Source organism: Hyaena hyaena, unplaced genomic scaffold, assembly GCF_003009895.1.
Source record: "Hyaena hyaena isolate Hyena2069 unplaced genomic scaffold, ASM300989v1 scaffold_14, whole genome shotgun sequence".
NCBI classification, from domain to species: domain Eukaryota; kingdom Metazoa; phylum Chordata; class Mammalia; order Carnivora; family Hyaenidae; genus Hyaena; species Hyaena hyaena.
This window is the reverse complement of record NW_024080646.1, coordinates 6,396,455-6,416,312: the sequence shown is the minus strand read 5'-3', so window position 1 is coordinate 6,416,312 and position 19,858 is coordinate 6,396,455. Positions and strand designations below refer to the sequence as shown.

Sequence of the window (19,858 nt, the reverse complement as noted above, 5' to 3'; positions counted from 1 at the left end):
GAAGAAATGGGCAGAAGACATGAACAGACACTTCTCCAAAGAGGACATCCAGATGGCCAACAGACACATGAAACGATGCTCAGCATCCCTCCTCATCAGGGAAATACAAATCAAAACCACACTGAGATACCACCTCACACCAGTCAGAGTGGCTAAAATGAACAAATCAGGAGACTAAATACTGGTGAGGATGTGGAGAAACGGGCACCCTCCTACACTGTTGGTGGGAAGGTAAACTGGTGCAGCCACTCAGGAAAACAGTGTGGAGGTTCCTCAAAAAATTAGCAATAGAACTTCCCTGTGACCCAGCAATAGCACTGCTAGGAATTTACCCAAGGGATACAGGAGTGCTGATGCATAGGGGCACATGTACCCCAATGTTCATAGCACTCTCAACAATAGTTAAAACATGGAAAGAGCCTAAGTGTCCATCAACTGATGAATGGATCAAGAAGATGTGGTTTACCTGTACAATGGAATACTACACGGCAATGGGAAAGAATGAAATCTGGCCATGTGTAGCAACATGGATGGACCTTGAAGGTGTTATGCTGAGCGAAATAAGTCAGGCAGAGAAGGACAGCTACCATATGTTTGCATGTATAGGTAGATTAGGAGGAACTTAACGGAGGACCATGAGGGATAAGAAGGGGAAAAATAGTTGGGGAGAGGGAGGCAAACCATGAGAGACTCTTGAATACTGAGAACAAACTGAAGGCTGATAGGGGTGGAAGAGACGGGAAGGAGGGTGATGGGCATGAGCACTGAGTGTTTTATGGAAACCAACTTGACAATAAACTATTTAAGAAAAAAATTACACGTGTGCACAGAGATGCCACCTTTTCCAGGACTGTGCATTTTCAGGCTTGTGATAAATAAGATCAACCAATATGAGTGTTCATAATGACTTTCCAGTTAGCCCTGAAGTTCTAACATGTGATCGCTTCACTCTTGGACTAAGACTTTCAGTGGGAGATGGAAGTTTTTCAGAGACCTGAGCTGCAGAAAGATGACCTTTCCTTAAGTGGAAGTTCCTTTTAAAATGTGAAGGTCTGGGAGCACCAGGATGGCGCAGTCAGCTGAGTGCTGACTTTTGGTTTCGGCTCTGGCCATGATCTCATGGTCATGGGATTGAGCCCCGCTTTGAGTCTGTGCTAGATGTGCAGAACCTGCTTGGCATTCTCTGTCTCTCCTCTCTCTGCCCTTTCTTGGCTCACGTGTAAATGGACACACTCTCTCTCTCAAAATAAATACATAAACTTAAAATTTTTTTTGACGGTTTGGACCAAAAGAAGAGAAATATCAGAATGGATTTGAGAGGACAGAACTGGTGGGAGTAATGACTAACTCCAAAGGTGGCTTCACTGAAGAGAAAGCATTTTAAAATAAAAGTCTTGTCAGAAGATCCCAGAAAAGTTCTAATTTTCATTAGCAGTTAATAAATTTATTCATGCAGAAGTGTATTCAACAGAATAAACAATCTATGCATAAGTTACAGGTTTTTACTCAACAAAGAAATGAACTATAGATGCTTTTCAAAAAGCCAATTATTATAAATACAAAAGCAAATTGAAAGAAGTATCCTTTGTTAATGAGGAAATGGCGTGTTTGTAGTAGAAATGATAGGACACAGACATCTTGGTGATATAATATCATTTAATATACAAAGAACTACTAATGTACCACAGAATTTAGTAATATGTACGTGTGAGTTTTTTAAAAAGGAATTTTACTTTAACTCAATTTTAGTAGCTATTAATCTGCCATTCAATGTAAAATTAACAGTACTTCATAATATAAAACTGACTTGCTTTCCTAGTTTTACATTTATTACACTATTTTATACATTTGGGATTTTCAGGTCTCAGAGGTACCTGAAGAGGTAATTCTACTTGCCAGGTGTCAGATGCATCAGGTCTTCTTACCTTTAAAAAAAAAAAAGCAGAAAGCATCAAAATACTAATAAATAATTTTATACAGTTTTTTTTTCTTGGAATAAAAGTTCAGAATGTATAATACAATAAATGGTCTTGGCTTTTGAAAAAAATTAATATATAATAAAATAATGGAAAATCCTTTTTTATTTTAAGAAAAGAAGAGAGAAGAGAGGATGGGAGGCAAGGAGGGGAGGGAAAGATCAAAGGAAAGGGGAAAAAAGGCCAGTGGGAAAGGAAGAGGAAACAGGAAGTATATCCAGCTGAGAAGTTTCTCCTTTTCCGGAAAGTGAAGTGTCCTCTCCTCAATTCCCAGGACTTGGGACTAGCTATATGCCACCTTGTGTCATTGTTATATGTATGTTTTATCACCTGTCACCCCATCCCCTGCTGGATAGGGAGCTCACTTGGGAAAGAATCTTGTCAAATTTATCATTTTCTTCTCTACAGTACCTGGGTTTGTGCCTTCACTTAGTAGATGATAAAAAGATATTGATTGTTTGACTATTACAACTTGAAAAAAAGTTCTCCAAAACTTAAAGGGACAGGCAGCAAACTCCATAATATCTAGCTTAATTATACATTGACCTTACTAAAAATGTCCCTTATAAATGATAACTTAGAATTAAAATTTAATTATTCTTTAAGATTCATATTACCCAAAGAGAATATTACATGCTACATACAATTTTAATCGTGCCATTAATTTAGAAGATATTAAGCTACAACATAACCATTCTCTTGTTTTTAGACATTAAGATTATTTTTTAAATTTTACTATTTTAAATAACTTTGCAAATACAGATTTTGGGGCTAGGCAGGGGACTTTTTTATTTTTATTTTTTTAAGTTTTTATTTTGAGACGGAGAGAGGGAGTGAGCAGGAGAGGGGCAGAGAGAAAAGGAGAGAGAGAATCCTAAGCAGGCTCTGTGTTGGTAGCACAGAACCTGACTCAGGGCTTAAACTCATGAAACCAGGAGATGATGACCCGAGCTGAAACCAAGAGTCAGACGTTCAACTAGCTGACCTGCCCGGGGCCCCTCAAATAGCTTTTCCAAAAGCTATTTTCAAAAAGGCAACAACGGTTTGTGTTCCTGCTAATAACATATAAGAATTCCCATTTTATTATTATTTATTATTATTTTATTCCCACTCCTATTATGATTTTGTGTTTTTTTTAACTTACACATTTGATAGGCATATAATGCTATCTTGTCTTAATTTTTATGTCTTTGATTATTGATGAGTTTAAACATACTTTCCAGGTATTTTAAAACTAATTTTGGAGGTTCCTGGGTGTCTCAGTCAGTTAAGCATCCTACTTCACTCAGGTCATGATCTCACCACTTGTGGGTTCAAGCCCTGCATTGGCTTCTGTGCTGACAGCTCAGAGCCTGGAGCCTGCTTCAGATTCTGTGTGTGTGTCTCTCTCTCTGTCCCTCCCCAACTTGCACTCTCTCTCTCTCTCAAAAATGAATAAATGTTTAAAAAATTTTTTTTAAACTAGTTTTGTTATTTTCCCTTTTATGAAGCGTCTATTGCTGTCAACAAGGCATACTAACCCAGCACTCTGCTTACCAGTTTTAAAAATGTTTCTTAAAATGCTGAACAGCTTTCTCCAGCACATAGCTAATGAAGTTAGAACTCTCAGCAGTTTCTTCAGGAGGGACCTTGAGTGTGAAATTGGGGAAAGGCAGAATGCTCAAGTCCATCATTGTTTCATGTTGTTTGGAAAAATTCCCTTCATGAACATCTGGAACCACCTAAGAAGAAGGATTGTATGGTAAAAGATTACTAAACCCCAGTGCACATTCAGGATTAACTTAATACCACACTAGTCAGGATAGGCTAGGTTGTGCTGAAGTAACAGAGTAGCCCCAACATCCCAGTGGCCTCATACAATATTTTCTTCTTGCTCATGTTACGTATCCATCTCAGGGGCTCTGTACAGCCTCCAACACTCAGACTCTGGTTGACAGTGGCATGTTATCTCATGGCTGTAGCATGAGGAATGCATGGCTTTCTTTGTGCCCTTGGCAGAGACGGAGAGTGCATAAGCCCTGCATTATCTCAGTCTAGAAATAAACCTTGTCAGTTTTCTTCAGATTTCACTGGCCAGAACTTGCCACATAGCTCCATTTAACAGCAGAAGAAGCTAGAAAATATGAGTGAGCAGACAGAATATTTGGTGAGTGCTACTGTCAGAGTCACAACTATTAATGTGATGCACCAAGTTTTACACTGAATTTTCCTAGGAAATTTGCAATTTATGGTTGTATATGTGATTTTCGTGAGAACCAGTCATCTGAAAGTCATGGTGGTTACTCTCAATGAATTCTTAAGTGCACATACTTTGATTCTAATAATTTAAATGAAACTGTACTGACATGCAAGTTGATGTAACCTTAAGAGAACTATTTTTAAAATGTTTTCATTTCATAACCCTCTTATAAAAAAAAATAAAGCAAACTATTAAGAAGCCAAATAAAAACTGATAATTTCTTAATTCTAGTTTATAAAGAAATGCCTAACATGATTTCTCCCCGCCCTTTTCCCGTTGGTGAATATAAGCCACATAAAAACTACATAAAGCGTCTTTGTTTGGTTTAATAAATAATTATAAAGTGAACACCATGTAACTACAACCTAAGGGGCATCATGTTTTTTTACTTGCTGGAGTTTGTGTATGCCTCTTCAGTACTTGCTGTGTTATGGCTTTGCACTTTCTGTTACATGATGAAATAAGAGCTGTTATGAGAAAAATAACTTTTACAGGAGGTTTGGCAAAGTGGTTAAGTCCAGCAATTCTGGAGAAATGCTGCTTGGGCTTAAATCCCAGTTCTACCACTTTCTTGTGTGACCTCAGACAACTTGTTTAGCTTTTCTGTGCCTCACCTGAAAAATGTGAAAAACAATACCTTATAGGATCACTGAGAATATTAAACAATCTGGTGTATGAAAAAAGTCTTAGAACATTGCCTGACATATACTAAGTGATCATTAGTGACAATGATTATTAGAAGAATATATCAATGAAAACCATAATTTTATTTTATATGAAGATTCTTATACAGCACTGCTTTTGTTTTCAATATAAAGACTTTTAGGTAAATTTATTAGTGTTACCCAGAGACACTAGAGTGGAAGCAAATTGAAGCATAGAATGGAAAATGTAATGAATGATAATGAATGATAACGAAAGCAATTAACTCTTGGCTGTAACTTTCTCAAGACTGAAAGTACTGCTCAAATTTTTCTTCTGATTTTATTCTTCAAGACAAGATCTTTTCCTCATTAGCCAAAAGTCTGTATTTTTGAGGATGATCAAGTATACTCTATTATTTTACTCTTCTAGAGTATGATCTAGCTAACGAAGGAAATAAATCAGAAAATCAGCCAGGTTGGGAGAGTGACTTTCAGAACCATTTGACTGTGTTCAACAGTTACAAATACATTTTACATCATTAACTAAAAAATACACATCATATGTATATACGCATACACACATATTTACACACACACGTACACGCACGTAATGGAAATGAAAGTTCCATGATATATGCATATAATTTGTTAAGTACAATGCACTCATATTTTTTCTTCTAGTCTGCCCTACTCTGTTTTGTTTGTTTAATGTGCTGGATGTGACTCTCTAAACCTATATCTCAAACCACACATGGGCCACAACCTTTCAGTTTGAAAGAGACAGAAATATTAAGACAAAATGTCACTTAAGTCAGATTCCCTGGAAACAGAGCCTGAGACTCTGACCCAAGTGATTGATTAAGGGTGTCTTCAGGTGAAACTTTTTGGGGGATTAGGCAAGCAACATAGACAATAGGGAGAAGCTAATTAGGATATGGCTTCAGGTAACCTCTGGCCTCAGCCTGATGCAGCAAGGAGCTCTTAAGTGGCCCTGAGGGCAACCCTTTAGAGAAGGGTTGGCGAGGGAGTGAACAGTTAGTAGCAGCACCAGCTAAAGTTGATAAGAGGCTCTGCGGCAATCTGAGTAATGCACTGACATTATACGCTGCACAAAACATTGCTTTTTCAGTTCCTCTGCCCAGTGATTTTTGTATCCAAGTCTTTTTAGGAACCCATTGATAATAACGTCATCAGGAGTCACTAGCCTGGTGCTTTTGTTTGCTAACATAGTGCATAGCATGTGTTGTGGGAGTGAGGGTAGCAGGAGTTAGTCAGAAGAGAAATTCAGTCACTGTTTTATGTTATGCAACAGGAGCTATTGGCTGAATGTAGGAAACGTGGTATAAAGTACAACTTAAGATGGCACTATGTTTTGATGTGAACATAATTCTAAGGTAAGTCAGCAGCTTTTTCTTTCAAAAACTTTGAGAGCTATAATTTACAAAGCCCTTGCTTTGAATAAGGAACCTCTAGTAATTGCTTTACAGACCTCCATTTTGAGTTAGCTATTATTCCATTTTTCAGGTGGAAAAACAGACCTAGAAAGGGTATAGAACTTTCCCAAACTTACTCAGCTGCTAAGTATCAGGGTCAGCCATTTGAACTTTCTTGCTTCACCTGGAAGTCTTTTCTCTCAAAAACTGCATTAATCAGATTTCTCCAAGGTTATTTGTATAAGTTAATTATATTCCTGTAGCTCTAAGCAGAATTGACCATGTCTGGATTAGAAAATATTTTGCATTTTATGTTGGTATTCTTTATAGAATTTCTTGTTTTTTTTTAATTTTTAATGTTTTATTTATTTCTGAGAGGGAGACAGCGTGAACAGGGAGGGTCAGAGAGAGAGGGAGACACAGAATCTGAAGCAGGCTCCAGGCTCTGAGCTGTCAGCACAGAGCCTGATGCTGGGCTCGAGCCCACGAACTGTGAGATCATGACCTGGGCCGAAGTCGGACGCTTAACCGACTGAGCCACCCAGGTGCCCCTAGAATTTCTTGTTTCTAAGGACCATGTACTACATGATAGCAGGTCAGCCTAAATACAATCATGATGAAAATATGAATATCCTCCTACAGCTTGTTTTTATTTTTATTTTTTTCATTTTTTCATTAAGCTGAGAAAGAAATTTTATTCTATTTTATTTTCTTTCATAGTTTATTGTCAAGTTGGATTCCATATAACACCCAGTGCTCATCCCCAGTGCCCCCCTCCATGCCCATCACCTCCCTTCCTCTCTCCCCCACCCCCATCAGCCCTCAGTTTGTCTCAGTATTCAAGAGTCTAATGGTTTGCCTCCCTCCCTCTCCCCTTCTCCTCTCCCATGATCCTCCATTAAGTTTCTCCTAATCCTCCTATAAGTGAAAGCATATGGTATCTGTCTTTCTCTGCCTTATTTCGCTCAGCATAACACCCTCAAGTTCCATCCACATACAGCTTGTTTTTAAATGCAGATGTACTTAATAAGTGAATTCACAGGAAAAAAAAATCAATGTATGCACACGTAATCTCCATATCTGTTCTTGAGTCTCTTCATTACCTTTATGGAGTTGAAGATGCTTTCAGTTCCTGGGGTCTGGTTTGCCAGTTTAGTTACCCAGCCAAATTCCTCTCTCATCTTCTCCATCAGATATGTGGTGTCCTCCAGGTGATGCTGGGTCATCTGGAGAATCTGGGCATATTGTTCATAGGACACGTTGACTAATTTGAGGGCCTCATCTACTTTTGTGTGAAGTTCAGGTACATCAGGACAGTCTAGCAAAAGAGAAAGTAACATGGTAAAAGGAAATGCCCATGAAATTTGGAGTTGGATTGTGTGGGTTTAAATCCCAGCCCTTAATCTTCTATTTCCAGCCTTTTGACCTTGAGTGAGTTTTCAATTAGGCAAAATGGATGTGAATGAAATACCACTGTAGAGTGCCTGGTCACAAGACAGGCGCATATTGGCGATTTAGCAAATGTTCCTTTTCCTTTTCCTCCTTGTTGTCGTGTTTTCAGGTCATTAGGACTACTCGCTGACATTCTGATTGGAACACATGGGAGACTGGGCTTCCCTGCCATCTTGAAGTTGAGTGTGGCCATTGTCCTGAGCAAGATATGTAGCAGGCCCTCCATTCAAATTGTAATTGACACAGCACAGAGTGAGAAATAAACCTTCATGCTTCCAAGCCACTGAGATTCTGCAGCTCTGTGCTATATTGCACAACAGCCCATCTGAACTGAAACAGGATTATAGGAATTAACATAGCTATGCTGATGAGCAACTTGCTTGACATTGTGTAAAGATTATCTGCAGCCTATGGACATGTCTGTGTTAGGGTATTTGAGACCATAAGAGGTTGTTGTTATGGAAAAAGACCACAGACTTTCTAAACTGTGTCTTACACTGTTTACTAAAAAGCCATGCATGGGGAGCCTGGGTGGCTCAGTTGGTTAAGCATCTGACTTCATTTAGCTCATGTCATGATCTCACGGTTTGTGGGTTTGAGCACCATGTTGGACTCTGTGCTGACAGCTAGTTCAGAGTCTGGAGGCGGTCTTTGGATTCTGTATCTCCCTGTCTCTCTGACCCTCCCCTACTCGAGCTGTCTCTTTCTAACTCCCAAAAATAAATAAAAAACATTTAAAAATTAAATAAAAAATAAAAATCCATGCTTTCAGGAAGATAGGGGTAGGAGAGAATCCACCAACCAGAGCTAGGTGACTACCTCATCTGAGGTCTTCTACATCAGCTTATGGGTTTCTTTTTGATACTTAAAATATAACACAAGATTCCCTGGCACCTTGTACTTTTTCAGAAATCATTTTGAGATTTTTAGGAGAGGAAGACCCTTGTACTTACTTATTAGGAAACCAACTTGTAATAGCATACATTTGAAAAGTGATTCAAGAAAATGTTTTGAAAATAAAGGGAGTTACAGTTAAGATCTAGTATACATTTGAAAGGAGATTCATTATTCTTTAAAAATGTCTTCATGTGCACTTCAGAGTTAACTTTTAGAATAGTAATATAAATATATAGATTTTAATTATGGGGGAAGAAGGTGGTGATTTTCCTCATGATTTAGGCAAGAAGAATTCTACAAGGGACTCTCATTTCTTCTCTTAGAGAGTACCAGACAGGAAAAAAGATTTTCATGAAACAAAGGTGAAACTTCCTGCAAAATACAATCTCACAGGAAAGGGAAAAAATAAAACTATACTCACAGATGACATGATCTTGTATGTAGAAAGTACTAGGAATACATACACACAGGAAACTATAAAAACTAACAAATAATTCAGCAAGGTTGCAGAATACAAGATCAGTATATAAAAATCAGTTGTATTTCTATGCACTATGAACAAACCAAAACTGAAATTCAGAAAACAGTTGCATTCACAATAGCATCAAAAAGAACAAATTGCTTGTGAAAAAAACTTTTTAATTTTTTAATATTTATTTTTTAGAGAGAGAGAGAGAGAGAAAGAGCATGAGCAGGGAAGGGCAGAGAGAGAGGAGACACAGAATCTGAAGTAGGCTCCAGGCTCTGAGCTGTCAGCACAGAGCCTGACACAGGACTCAAACCCACAAACTGTGAGATCATGACCTAAGCTGAAGTTGGAGACTTAACTGGCCAAGCCACCCAGACACCCCCCCTTCTTTCAAAACTTTTTAAAATGTTTATTTATTTTTGAGAGAGAGACAGAGCATGAACCGGGGAGGCCAGAGACAGAAGGAGTGTTTATGAAAAAAAATTTTTAAGTGGAAGACTTGTACACTGAAAACTAAAAAACATCTTTGAAAGAAATTAAAGAAGATTTAAATAAATGGACTGGAAGACTTAATATTGTTAGGATGGCAATATTCCACAAATTGATCTATGGATTGCTGAATTCCTTTCTGTAGGAATTGGCAAACTGATCCCAAAATTTATATGGAACTGGAAAGGGCCCAGAATAGCCAAAACAATCTTGAAAATGAAGAACAAAGTTGGAGTATCACACTTCCCAATTACAAAACTTCCTACACAGGACAACAGTCAAGACAGTGTGGTATTGGCTTAGGATAGACATGTGGATCAATGGAATAGAATTGAGAGTTCAGAAATAAACCCTACATTTGCTGTCAATGGATTTTCAACAAAGGTGCCAAGATAATTCTATGGGGAAAAGAACAGTCTTTTCAAGAAGTAGAACTGAGATGGGGTGCCTGAGTGGCTCAGTCAGTTAAGCATCCAACTTCGGCTCAGATCATGATCTCACGGTTCGTGGGTTTGAGCCCTGCATTGGGCTCTGTGCTGACAGCTCAGAGCCTAGAGCCTGTTTCAGATTCTGTGTCTCCCTCTCTCTCTGACCCTCCCCTGCTCATGCTGTCTCTCTCTTTCTCTCTCTCTCAGAAATAAATAAAATATTTTAAAAAGTTTTTAAAAAAGAGGTAGAACTGAGATCACTGGATATTCAACTGTGAAAGAAAGAAGTTGGACTCCTACCTTACACCATATACAAAAATGAACTCAAAATGTATCAGAGACCTAAACCCATGAACTAAATATATAAGTCTCTTAGGTGAGACTTAAGTGTGAATCTGTGTGATCTTGATTAGGCAATGGTTTCTTAGATGTGGCATCAAAACACACACACACAAAATAGGCAAATTAGCTTTCATCAAAATAGAATATTTTCATATTTAAAGGGGGACCATTCCAAAAGTAAAAAGGCAGCACATGGAATGGGAAAAAATATTTGTAAATAATATATCTGATATGGGTTATTAAGAATATATTAAGAACTCTTAGAACTCAATGATAAAAAAACAAATAACATGGGGCAACTGGGTGACTCAGCTGGTTGAGCAGTCAGCTCTTGATTTTGGTTCAGGTCATGATCTCACAGTTTGCATCCAGCTCTGCACTGACACTAAGGAGCCTGCTTGGGATTCTCTCTCTCCCTTTCTTTCTGCTTTCCCCCCAGTCATGTTCCTTCTCTCTCTCTCTCTCTCCCTCTCTTTTGCTCAAATAAATAAACATTAAAAAAAAACAAATAATAAAATTAAAATGTGGGCAAATGATTTGAATAGACATTTCTCCAAAGGAAATACACAAATATTCATATGGTAGTCAATAGGCTTCCAACTGTAAGAGTGGACAAGCTTTAATTTACAAGTACATTTCAAGTCTGCGCTTTGGTCACATTTGCCAGTGTCTCAGTCACTAAGGACAGACCCATAGCCGAGCCCAGATTCATGGACTGGAAAAACAGACTCTATCTCTTGATGGCAGAAACCACAAAATACTGTGGCCATTTTGTTTTTAATCTACTATACATATGTTTCCTTCTACCTCAGAGAGTTCCCAGCTTATGCTTAGGTAATTCTTAAGTAATTAATTAAATTAAGTAAGTAAATTCTTAAGTAATTTTAATATTGCCTATGTCACATTCAAATAAGATCTAGTTTAATTGATAATTATATAGTCATATAACAAAATGGGCATATAACAAAAAGTTCTTTGGTATAAATCCCATGTGCCTACCAGTTATATTAAAAAATAAATACTACCTAAACAGGTGAAACCCCCACTCTGCCCCTTCCACATCAAAACTTCTCTGTCCTCTCAAAAGGAAACTACTATTTTGAATTTGGGTGTTTATATCCAGTACCAGTAATTGATATTGGAAAAGAAGAAAATAGTCACTTATAGTAAATCTGTTTAAAATCAAGGCCAGGGGAATAAAATCTGGCCATGTGTAGCAACACGGATGGAACTTGAGGGTGTTATGCTGAGGGAAATAAGTCAGGCAGAGGAGGATAGCTACCATATATTTGCATGTATAGGAGAATTAGGAGAAACTTAATGGAGGACCGTGGGGGAGAAGAAGGAGGGAAATAGTGGAGGAGAGGGAGGGAGGCAAACCTTGAGAGACTCTCGAATGCTGAGAACAAACTGAGGACTGATGGGTGTAGCGGGGAGGGGATGGGGGGTGATGGGCATGAAGGAAGGAACTTGTGGGGATGAGCACTGGGTGTTATATGAAAACCAACTTGACAATAAACTATTATAAAAAATAAAAATATAAAATAAAATCAAGGCCAGGGGTGCCTGGGTGGCTCAGTTGGTTAAGCAGCCAGCTCTTGATTTCAGCTCAAGTCATAATCTCACAGTTTGTGAGCTCAAGCCCCATGTAGGACTCTGCACTGACAGCATGGAGCCTGTTTGAGATTCTCTCTCTCCCTCTCTCTCTGCCCCTAACCTGTTCATGCTCTCTCTCTCTCTCTTCAAAAATAAATAAACATTTAAAAAGGATCATCTATTATAAAAATTTAAAAAAATAAGTAAAATCAGGACCAAAATGTATGGTAAATAGTGGATAAACAAAAAGATTTATGATGTCTTGGAAGATATTTATCAAATATAAGATTTATTTATTATAAGATTTATAAGATCTTATATCTATAATTAGAGCTATGTGCATAGTCTTAGAACAAGGAAAGAATAAAATATTGATTAAAGCGGCAAAATGATTGACAAAATGTAGAATAGTTGTTTGTAATAGCAAAACATAGAAGCAACTTAAATATACTTAAGGAGAATGGATAAATTGTGATATGCCTACAGAGACCAACACAACTGTGAATTAATGAATTAGAACATGTATTCATATGGCTAAATCTCACAAATTATACTGTGTAACAAACCAAGCTGCAAAAGAATACATAAGCAGTAATATTTACATTGTTAGAAAAAGTTTTCCAAAATTTGGAAATAAGGCAGAAGAATGGCTGCATGTTGGGGCACCTGGGTGGCTCAGTCGGTTGAGCATCTGACTTGATTTCAGCTCAGGTCATGAAGTCTGCTTAAGATTCTCTCTCTCTCTCTCTCTCTCTCTGTCTCTCTCTCTCTCTCTCTCTCTCTCTCTCATTTTCTCTCCCTCTCTCTCCTTCTGCCCCTCTCCCCAGTTCATGCTCCCATTCTCTCTCAAATTAAAAAAAAATGGCTGCGTACCTTTTCAATGTCATATAAAGCATTGTCTGAGAGGCCTATCTACAGATTCTCTTTCTCTAGGGAAATGATCTTTTGCTGGATTTACTACTTACTGTAGCTCAGGGCCAGAGTCTATGCACTTAGATGAACACCCTGGTTTGAAAAGTTGCAAGTGTTTTTTGTCCAGTAGAGATATAAATTATTTTGGTCTGATAGAAAACATAGCTGCAAAACTTACAGTTTTATTGCCCTTTAGGACATAATTAGTTTTATATCTAATTTTGCAATCTGACTTCAACACTCTATCTTTGACTGTAACTACTTCAGTCTTTCCTGTACTTCTTTGGAACACCTTCAACACTTTGCTGATTTCCTCATTAATAGGATGAATTAATCTTGACATGTGCTCATTTTATATTTGTATGAGTCATAGTTTTAAATTTAAAGATTATACTTTGACAATATAAAATTAAAACCATGTAACGCATTGCCAGGTATGCTGTACATGTTATATATACATACACGTGATAACAGTATAAAGAAGAGCAAAGAAATAAACACTGAATTAAAAATAGCAGTTTCCTTTTGAGGAGATAAGGAGAATGTGATCTGGAAGGGGCACAGAGGGAATTTCATCTATTTTGGTGATGTTTTATTTCTTAATCAAGGATGTAGGCACATGGATTTTTGTTGTTTTATTCTCTGTATATTTATAACAAAATGCATTTTATAATAAAAGTTTTAAGTTATTAAACATTAGAACATTCTTTCTTTGATGATTTACCTGTGCAGCAGTCGATTAACATGGCCTGTATTCCTGCCTGGCTCAGTTGGTAGAACATGTGACTCTGTATCTCAGAGTCATAAGTTCAAGCTCCACACTGGGTGTGGAGCCTACTTAAAATAAAAAAATTTATTTTAACTTCATTGCATGTATTGTATATCTGATGCATTGTCTGTTGATTATCTGAGGCATTTGTATTATGTTACCTGATTTCTTCCATATTTTTTCCAGTTTTATTGAGCAGTGGTTGACAGATATAAGTGTAACGTGTAAACTATGATGTTCTAATTTACATATATTGTGAAATACTTATTGCAATAGGTTTAGTTAACATTCATCGTGTCATATAGATACAACAAAAAGAAAACAAATTTTCTCCTTGTAACGAGAACTGGTAAGATCTTCTCTCTTACCAACTTTCCTATACATCACACAGCAGTGTTAGCTGTAGTCTCATGTTGAAGGTTATATGCCCAGCACCTATTTATGTCATAACTTGTCTCTATTGACCACCTTCCTCCAATCCCCCCCTTGTCTGTCTTCTGTATTCTTTTATGATAGGAAGAGGTTATTCATCAAAGTTCCTAACTGGATGAAAGGAAGTTAATGATACATAGATGGGATGTTTGTGTGGGACTATTTCTGTAAGCAATCAGGGTATTTGTGCAAATTTTTCTGCACTTCTGTAACTGTGACTTAAAAGGCAAACACTTGAATAATGAAAATCATTAGTATGTCAGACATTTTATTTTATCTGCAAAACACCTGTGTAAAATAGATATATTATTTCCATTCTCCAAATGATGAATCAGAGGTGCAGAGTCACTCAATTAACAATTCAGGAGAAATAACAAAAAGGTCCAGTTTCTATTCAACCTTGCTTTTTAGAATTGCCTTCCTTTAGTGAGGTAAAATGCAGAAGCATAGGAATCAAAATGTCTCTCGGCTTTTGTAGGAAAATGTGTTGGGGCACTAGCAGGTGGGAGGAGTGACTTTAATTAGGGGAAGGGAAAGGAGATGAGGGGAGGAAGGGAGAAGGGGAGGAGTCAGGGGAGAGAAGGATTTCTCACCTGGGAAAGGAACCAAAGGCCATTCTTGGCCAGGTCTGGGAGGGGAAAGACTGTGTGAGGAGCCCCTTTACATGTTTAAATACTAAGTAATGATTAACCCAGGAGCTGGAAATAGTTAATGCCACTTAAAAATAAAACTCACTTGGGGCGCCTGGTTGGCTCAGTCTGTTAAGCATCTGAGCCTTGATCTCAGCTCAGGTCATGATCTCACTCTTCATGAGATGGAGCCCACATTGGGCTCAACCTGCTGACAGCATGGAGCCTGCCTGGGATTCTCTCTCTCTGCCCCTCCCCTGCTTGAGTGTGCTGTCTCTCGAGTGCTCTCTCTCTCTCTTTAAGTAAACAAACAAACTTAAGAAAAACTGTTTTTAAAAAACTCACTTGGCTAACAATTTGCTTACACAATGGGGAGATTGCCTCTGTGGTGGGATTTTTTCCCCCTTGTGGTAAGAAGGAAAGAGTACCCTAGTTTGCTCCTACTATTCTTTTTCACACATTAGTGTTTCTCTGTCTTTAACCACAGAAAATTCCACAGGAACAAGGAGGGAATTTTAAATAAGAGAAAAAGCGAGTTGACCTACTTTGGAATAATAAAAGCTTATAAAGCTACACTGAGCACCCCTAGATGGAAATAAACACGCAAAAAAAAGTGCTTGAAGGAAAATAAATTAATCCATGATGCTTTTAAAAGTGCAATTTTGTCCTCTGACCAGAATACTACTGAAATCTTGAGAAAATAATAATTATTTACCTTCCCACAGGTAATCCTGACATTTTTGGCATCTTGCATGAAACTGGAAACATTCTGACAAATTCTGGCCAAGTTCTGCACACGGTCCTCTGTCCTGGACAGGCAACATCTTTGAACTCAGGCTTCCATGGTTAGAGTCTGCAGGTAACAGCGTTTACACATTATTGTCATTAGAGTCTGCATTTTATTTTTTATTTAAAAATTTTTTTAATGTTTTTATTTATTTCTGAGAGAGAGAGGCAGCGTGAGCAGGGAAGGGTCAGAGAGAGAGGGAGACACAGAATCTGAAGCAGGCTCCAGGCTCTGAGCTAGCTGTCAGCACAGAGCCCGACGCGGGGCTCAAACCCACAAACCTCGAGATCATGACCTGAGCTGAAATCAGACGCTCAACCGGATGGAGCCACCCAGGCACCCCTAGAGTCTGCATTTTAAAGGCGCGGACATGAGGTCATTTATTTTTCTTAAAGGTTATTTCAAAATCTTTCCATATTCAATCATAGGAAAGTATATTGTTGCAACCATTTGCTAGGACAATTTGACATCTATTAAAAATTGCACATATTCTTTAATCTAACAGTCACATTACCACTATTATGACTCATTATTATTTGTATACTCCTCCCTCTCTCAAAAAGGTTAATGCATATGATTTTATTTTCTGGAGGAAATCATGAGGAATCTTTTGGAAGAGATACTAGATGGGATATGAGAGGGCAGCTTTTGTTTGTTTTGTTCTTTTATATATTTGACTTATATTTTTAATTTTTAAAAAATGTTTATTTATTTATTTTTTTTAGAGAAAGAGAGAGTGTGAGCAGGAGAGGGGCAGAGAGAAAGAGAGGGAGACAGAATCTTAAGCAGGCTTTGTGCTGTCAGCACAGAGCCTGATGTGGGGCTCCATTTCATGAACCTGTGAGGTCATGACCTGGGCCAAAATCAAAAGTCAGACACTTAACCAACTGAGCCATTTAGGCACCCCTATATTTGAATTACTTTAAATTTAGTATGTCTTACTTTTATTATTTTTATTTCTGATATCCATGGATTAACTAAATAGGGAATTGTAAGCCACTTTTCTCTTTCGATTTCTTTCTATTTAAAAAATTTTCTAGGGGCACCTGGGTGACTTGGTTGTTAAGTGTCCGACTTTGACTCAGGTCATGATCTCACGGTTTGTGAGTTTGAGCCCCGCATTGGATTCTGTGCTGACAGCTTAGAGCCTGGAGCCTGCTTCAGATTCTGTTTCTCCTCACTCTTTGTTCCTCTCCCACTCGCACTCTGCCTCTTTCTCTCTCTCAAAAATAAGTAAACATTTAAAAATTTTTTTTTAATTTTCTAATAATTATTTTAATCTTTTAAAGCTAAAATTAGGAAATACATTGGAGGTACTGGGACTGTCTCTTTCTAAAATTGGGTGGTAGGCATTTACTTTATTACTATTCCTCTTGCGTTTCATATATATAATGTTATAAACAATGGATCAAGAATTTAGGAAAACATCTAAAGCAGATCACCTTTTGAGAAACCCTTTTTTTCTGGAAGAATTAATTCATATGAAAATGCTGATGTGAAAAAGAAGTCTAGGGGCGCCTGGGTGGCTTAGTCGGTTAAGCGTCCGACTTTCGCTTAGGTCATGATCTCGCGGTTCGTGGGTTCGAGCCCCGCGTCGGGCTCTGTGCTGACTGCCAGCTCAGAGCCTGGAGCCTGTTTCAGTCTGTGACTCCCTCTCTCTCTGACCCTCCCCTGCTCACACTGTCTCTCTCTCTCCTAGAAATAAATAAAACATTAAAAAAAAAAAAAAATTTAAAAAAAGAAAAAGAAGTCTGTCCAACAGAGAATTGACAGTTCTCAATTGAATGTTTCACATTAGGAAACATTTATTATTAATTTATAACCTGATGATTTTCTCCTGTATTGAATCATTAACATTTTAAAATGAAACATTTCATTTTGAGATAAATTGTGAAGTCTGTTGCTTAAAAACCTCTGAGGCATTGGTTAGATCATGTGGTGTATAAGGCAGCCATCTCCTTTTGTTGAGTGGGAAGTCATTTCTTCCCAGCTGCCTTCCTGAACCAACTCTTGTAGTCACCGAGTTCTACTGTAGAGCTTGTCTCTGCTTTGTATACTGTTTACTTTCTTATCTATCTTCTCTGTTAGACTCTAAGCTCATTGAGGGAAGGGATTTGGTCTTATCATTTGAATCACATCATTCTTCTGTACCTTTACCTGTCATTTGTTATAGTATGGTCATGTAGTCGTTCACTGATCTGTTTTCCTTTCTCTGGACTGAGCTCCTAAAAGCTGTGTCATAATCATGGTCTCATTCCCAGCATCTAGATGAACACCTGGTATGTAGATCAGGGGTGGCAAATTCCAGGTCCGTATGGTACCAATTCCTCACCCTGGGCCATAGCATGACAGTAAACTATCACTGAGCTCTAGAACCTTCTAGGCAGCTACTTCCAGTGCCATCACTCATAGCAACCATCTCCTCTCTCCACATGCTTCTGTTTCCCAGTCAAAGGGAAAATTAAAGTCAGCAATGTTCTCCAATGTGGGATTAGAACTCATCTCCCAGCAACCAGCACTGCATCAAGCTACTGTACGACACAGTTTTATTGAACACAGTCTTATCTGTCCTTGCCAGGGATTCATAAGGCAAGTGAGGTCAACTGCAAAAGCTATTATATTCTCTTTCAATAGGAACTTAGGTCTTGAAAGATCAAAGTAGGAAAGAAATTCTCCCATATGGAGACTAAAATGAAATCACACTCAATCAAATAAAAAAATATTAACAACCAAAATGTATCAGATTTTTTACTGCTGCCTCTTTCCCCTTAATGGTGTTCATTATTCAATTTTAGCTATTTTTTCTAATTTTAACTCTTAGGACAATCATGACAAATAAAGCCCATCCATTAAGGTTGTCAGATACACTGTGCTCACTCAGTCAGTGTTGGCCATCAGAATTGATAAGAGGCTTATAGGGGCTCCTAGGTGGCTCAGTCAGTTAAGTGTCCGGCTTCAGCTCAGGTCATGACCTCATGGTTTGTGAGTTTGAGCCCAGCAATGGGCTCTGGGCTGACAGCTCTGGAGCCTGGAGCCTGGAACTTGCTTTGGTTTCTGTGTCTCCCTCTCTCTCTCTGCCCTCCTCTGTTCACTGTTTGTCTCTCAAAAATAAATAAGTGTTAAAAAAATTTTTTTGGAAAAAAAAGAGGCTTGTATTCATTTCCTGTTGCTGTTGTAACAGACTACCACAAATGTAGTGGATTGAAATAATCCAAATGATCTGGTTGTGTGGGTCAGAAGTTTGAAATGGTCTCACTGACCTAAAATCAAGGTGTTGGCAGGGATTTTTTTTTTTTCTGGAGGCTCTAGGGGAGAATCTGTTTCCTTTCCTTTCCAATTTCTAGGGGCCAACCACAGTCCTTACTTCATGGCCCTCTTCCTCTACCTGCAAAGGCAGTGAAGTAGGGGCCAAGTCCTTCTCATACTACCATCTCTATAGATTTTGCTCTGCCTCCCTCTTCTGCTTTTTAGAAAATGTTTATTTATTTATTTTGAGAGAGAGAGAAAGCATGCATGTGAGTGGGGAAGGGGCAGAGAGAGGGGGAGAGAGACAATCCCAAGCAGGCTCCGTGCTAAGGGTAGAGCCTGTTGTGGGGCTGGATCTCATGAACCGAACCATGAGTCAGATGCTTAACTGACTGAGCCACGCAGGTCTTACCCCCCCCCACTTTTAAGAACCCTTGTAACCACATGGATAATTCAGAATAATCTCCCCACTTTAATGTCGGCTGACCAGCACCCTCAATTCCACCTACAACCTTACTTTCCCCTTGCCACATAACACAACATGGCACCTCAACTACCACCTGTCCAGAAAAGTGATGGAAACCACTTGCAAATACCCTATGGCCCCTGCCTGACTATTCTTTTTTTTTTTTTTTAATTTTTTTTTACAAATAGTTGTCGAATTAGTTTCCACATAACACCCAGTGCTCATCCCCACAAGTGTCCTCCTCCATGCCCATCCCTCCTCCCCCCCACATCCATCAGTCCTCAGTTTTTGTCAGCATTCAAGAGTCTCTCATGGTTTGCCTCTCTCCCTTTCCCCCACCATTTCCCCCCTTCTTCTCCCCCTCGTTCCTCAGTTAAGTTCCTCCTAATCCTCCTATACGTGCAAACATGCCTGACTATTCTTGATAAATAGTCTACATGTGCTCATCCGAGAAGAAAATGTCTCTTCTGTTGAGCTAGTTGTGTGCTGTCAGGTTAGGGCAGGGATAACAGAGAAAGAAGAGTAGAAAGGGCATTTTGTTATGTTTTTTATACTTGCATTTACATTATATTTGCATCACAAGAGGCTCTGGATATGCAGGTTATGGGCAAGGTGGAGCCTGTACAGAGGGTCGCTGGGGGGGGGGGGGGGG

The 19,858-nt window shown here is 38.5% G+C and overlaps 1 protein-coding gene across 1 annotated transcript in view; it reads right to left on the bottom strand.

Annotated features, from left to right (window-relative positions):
* Nucleotides 1-1,795: 1,795 nt before the first annotated feature.
* The window catches only part of CLUL1 (clusterin like 1), a 30,992-nt gene continuing 12,929 nt past the window's right edge, over nucleotides 1,796-19,858 (bottom strand). The window contains exons 5-8 of the mRNA XM_039218472.1: nucleotides 15,423-15,560; nucleotides 7,396-7,610; nucleotides 3,513-3,697; nucleotides 1,796-1,925 (exon numbers count right to left, since the gene is read on the bottom strand). Of these exons, the coding sequence (XP_039074403.1) occupies nucleotides 3,518-3,697; nucleotides 7,396-7,610; nucleotides 15,423-15,560 (533 nt within the window). The 3' untranslated portion in view covers nucleotides 1,796-1,925; nucleotides 3,513-3,517. The remainder of the gene's footprint in view (nucleotides 1,926-3,512; nucleotides 3,698-7,395; nucleotides 7,611-15,422; nucleotides 15,561-19,858) is intronic.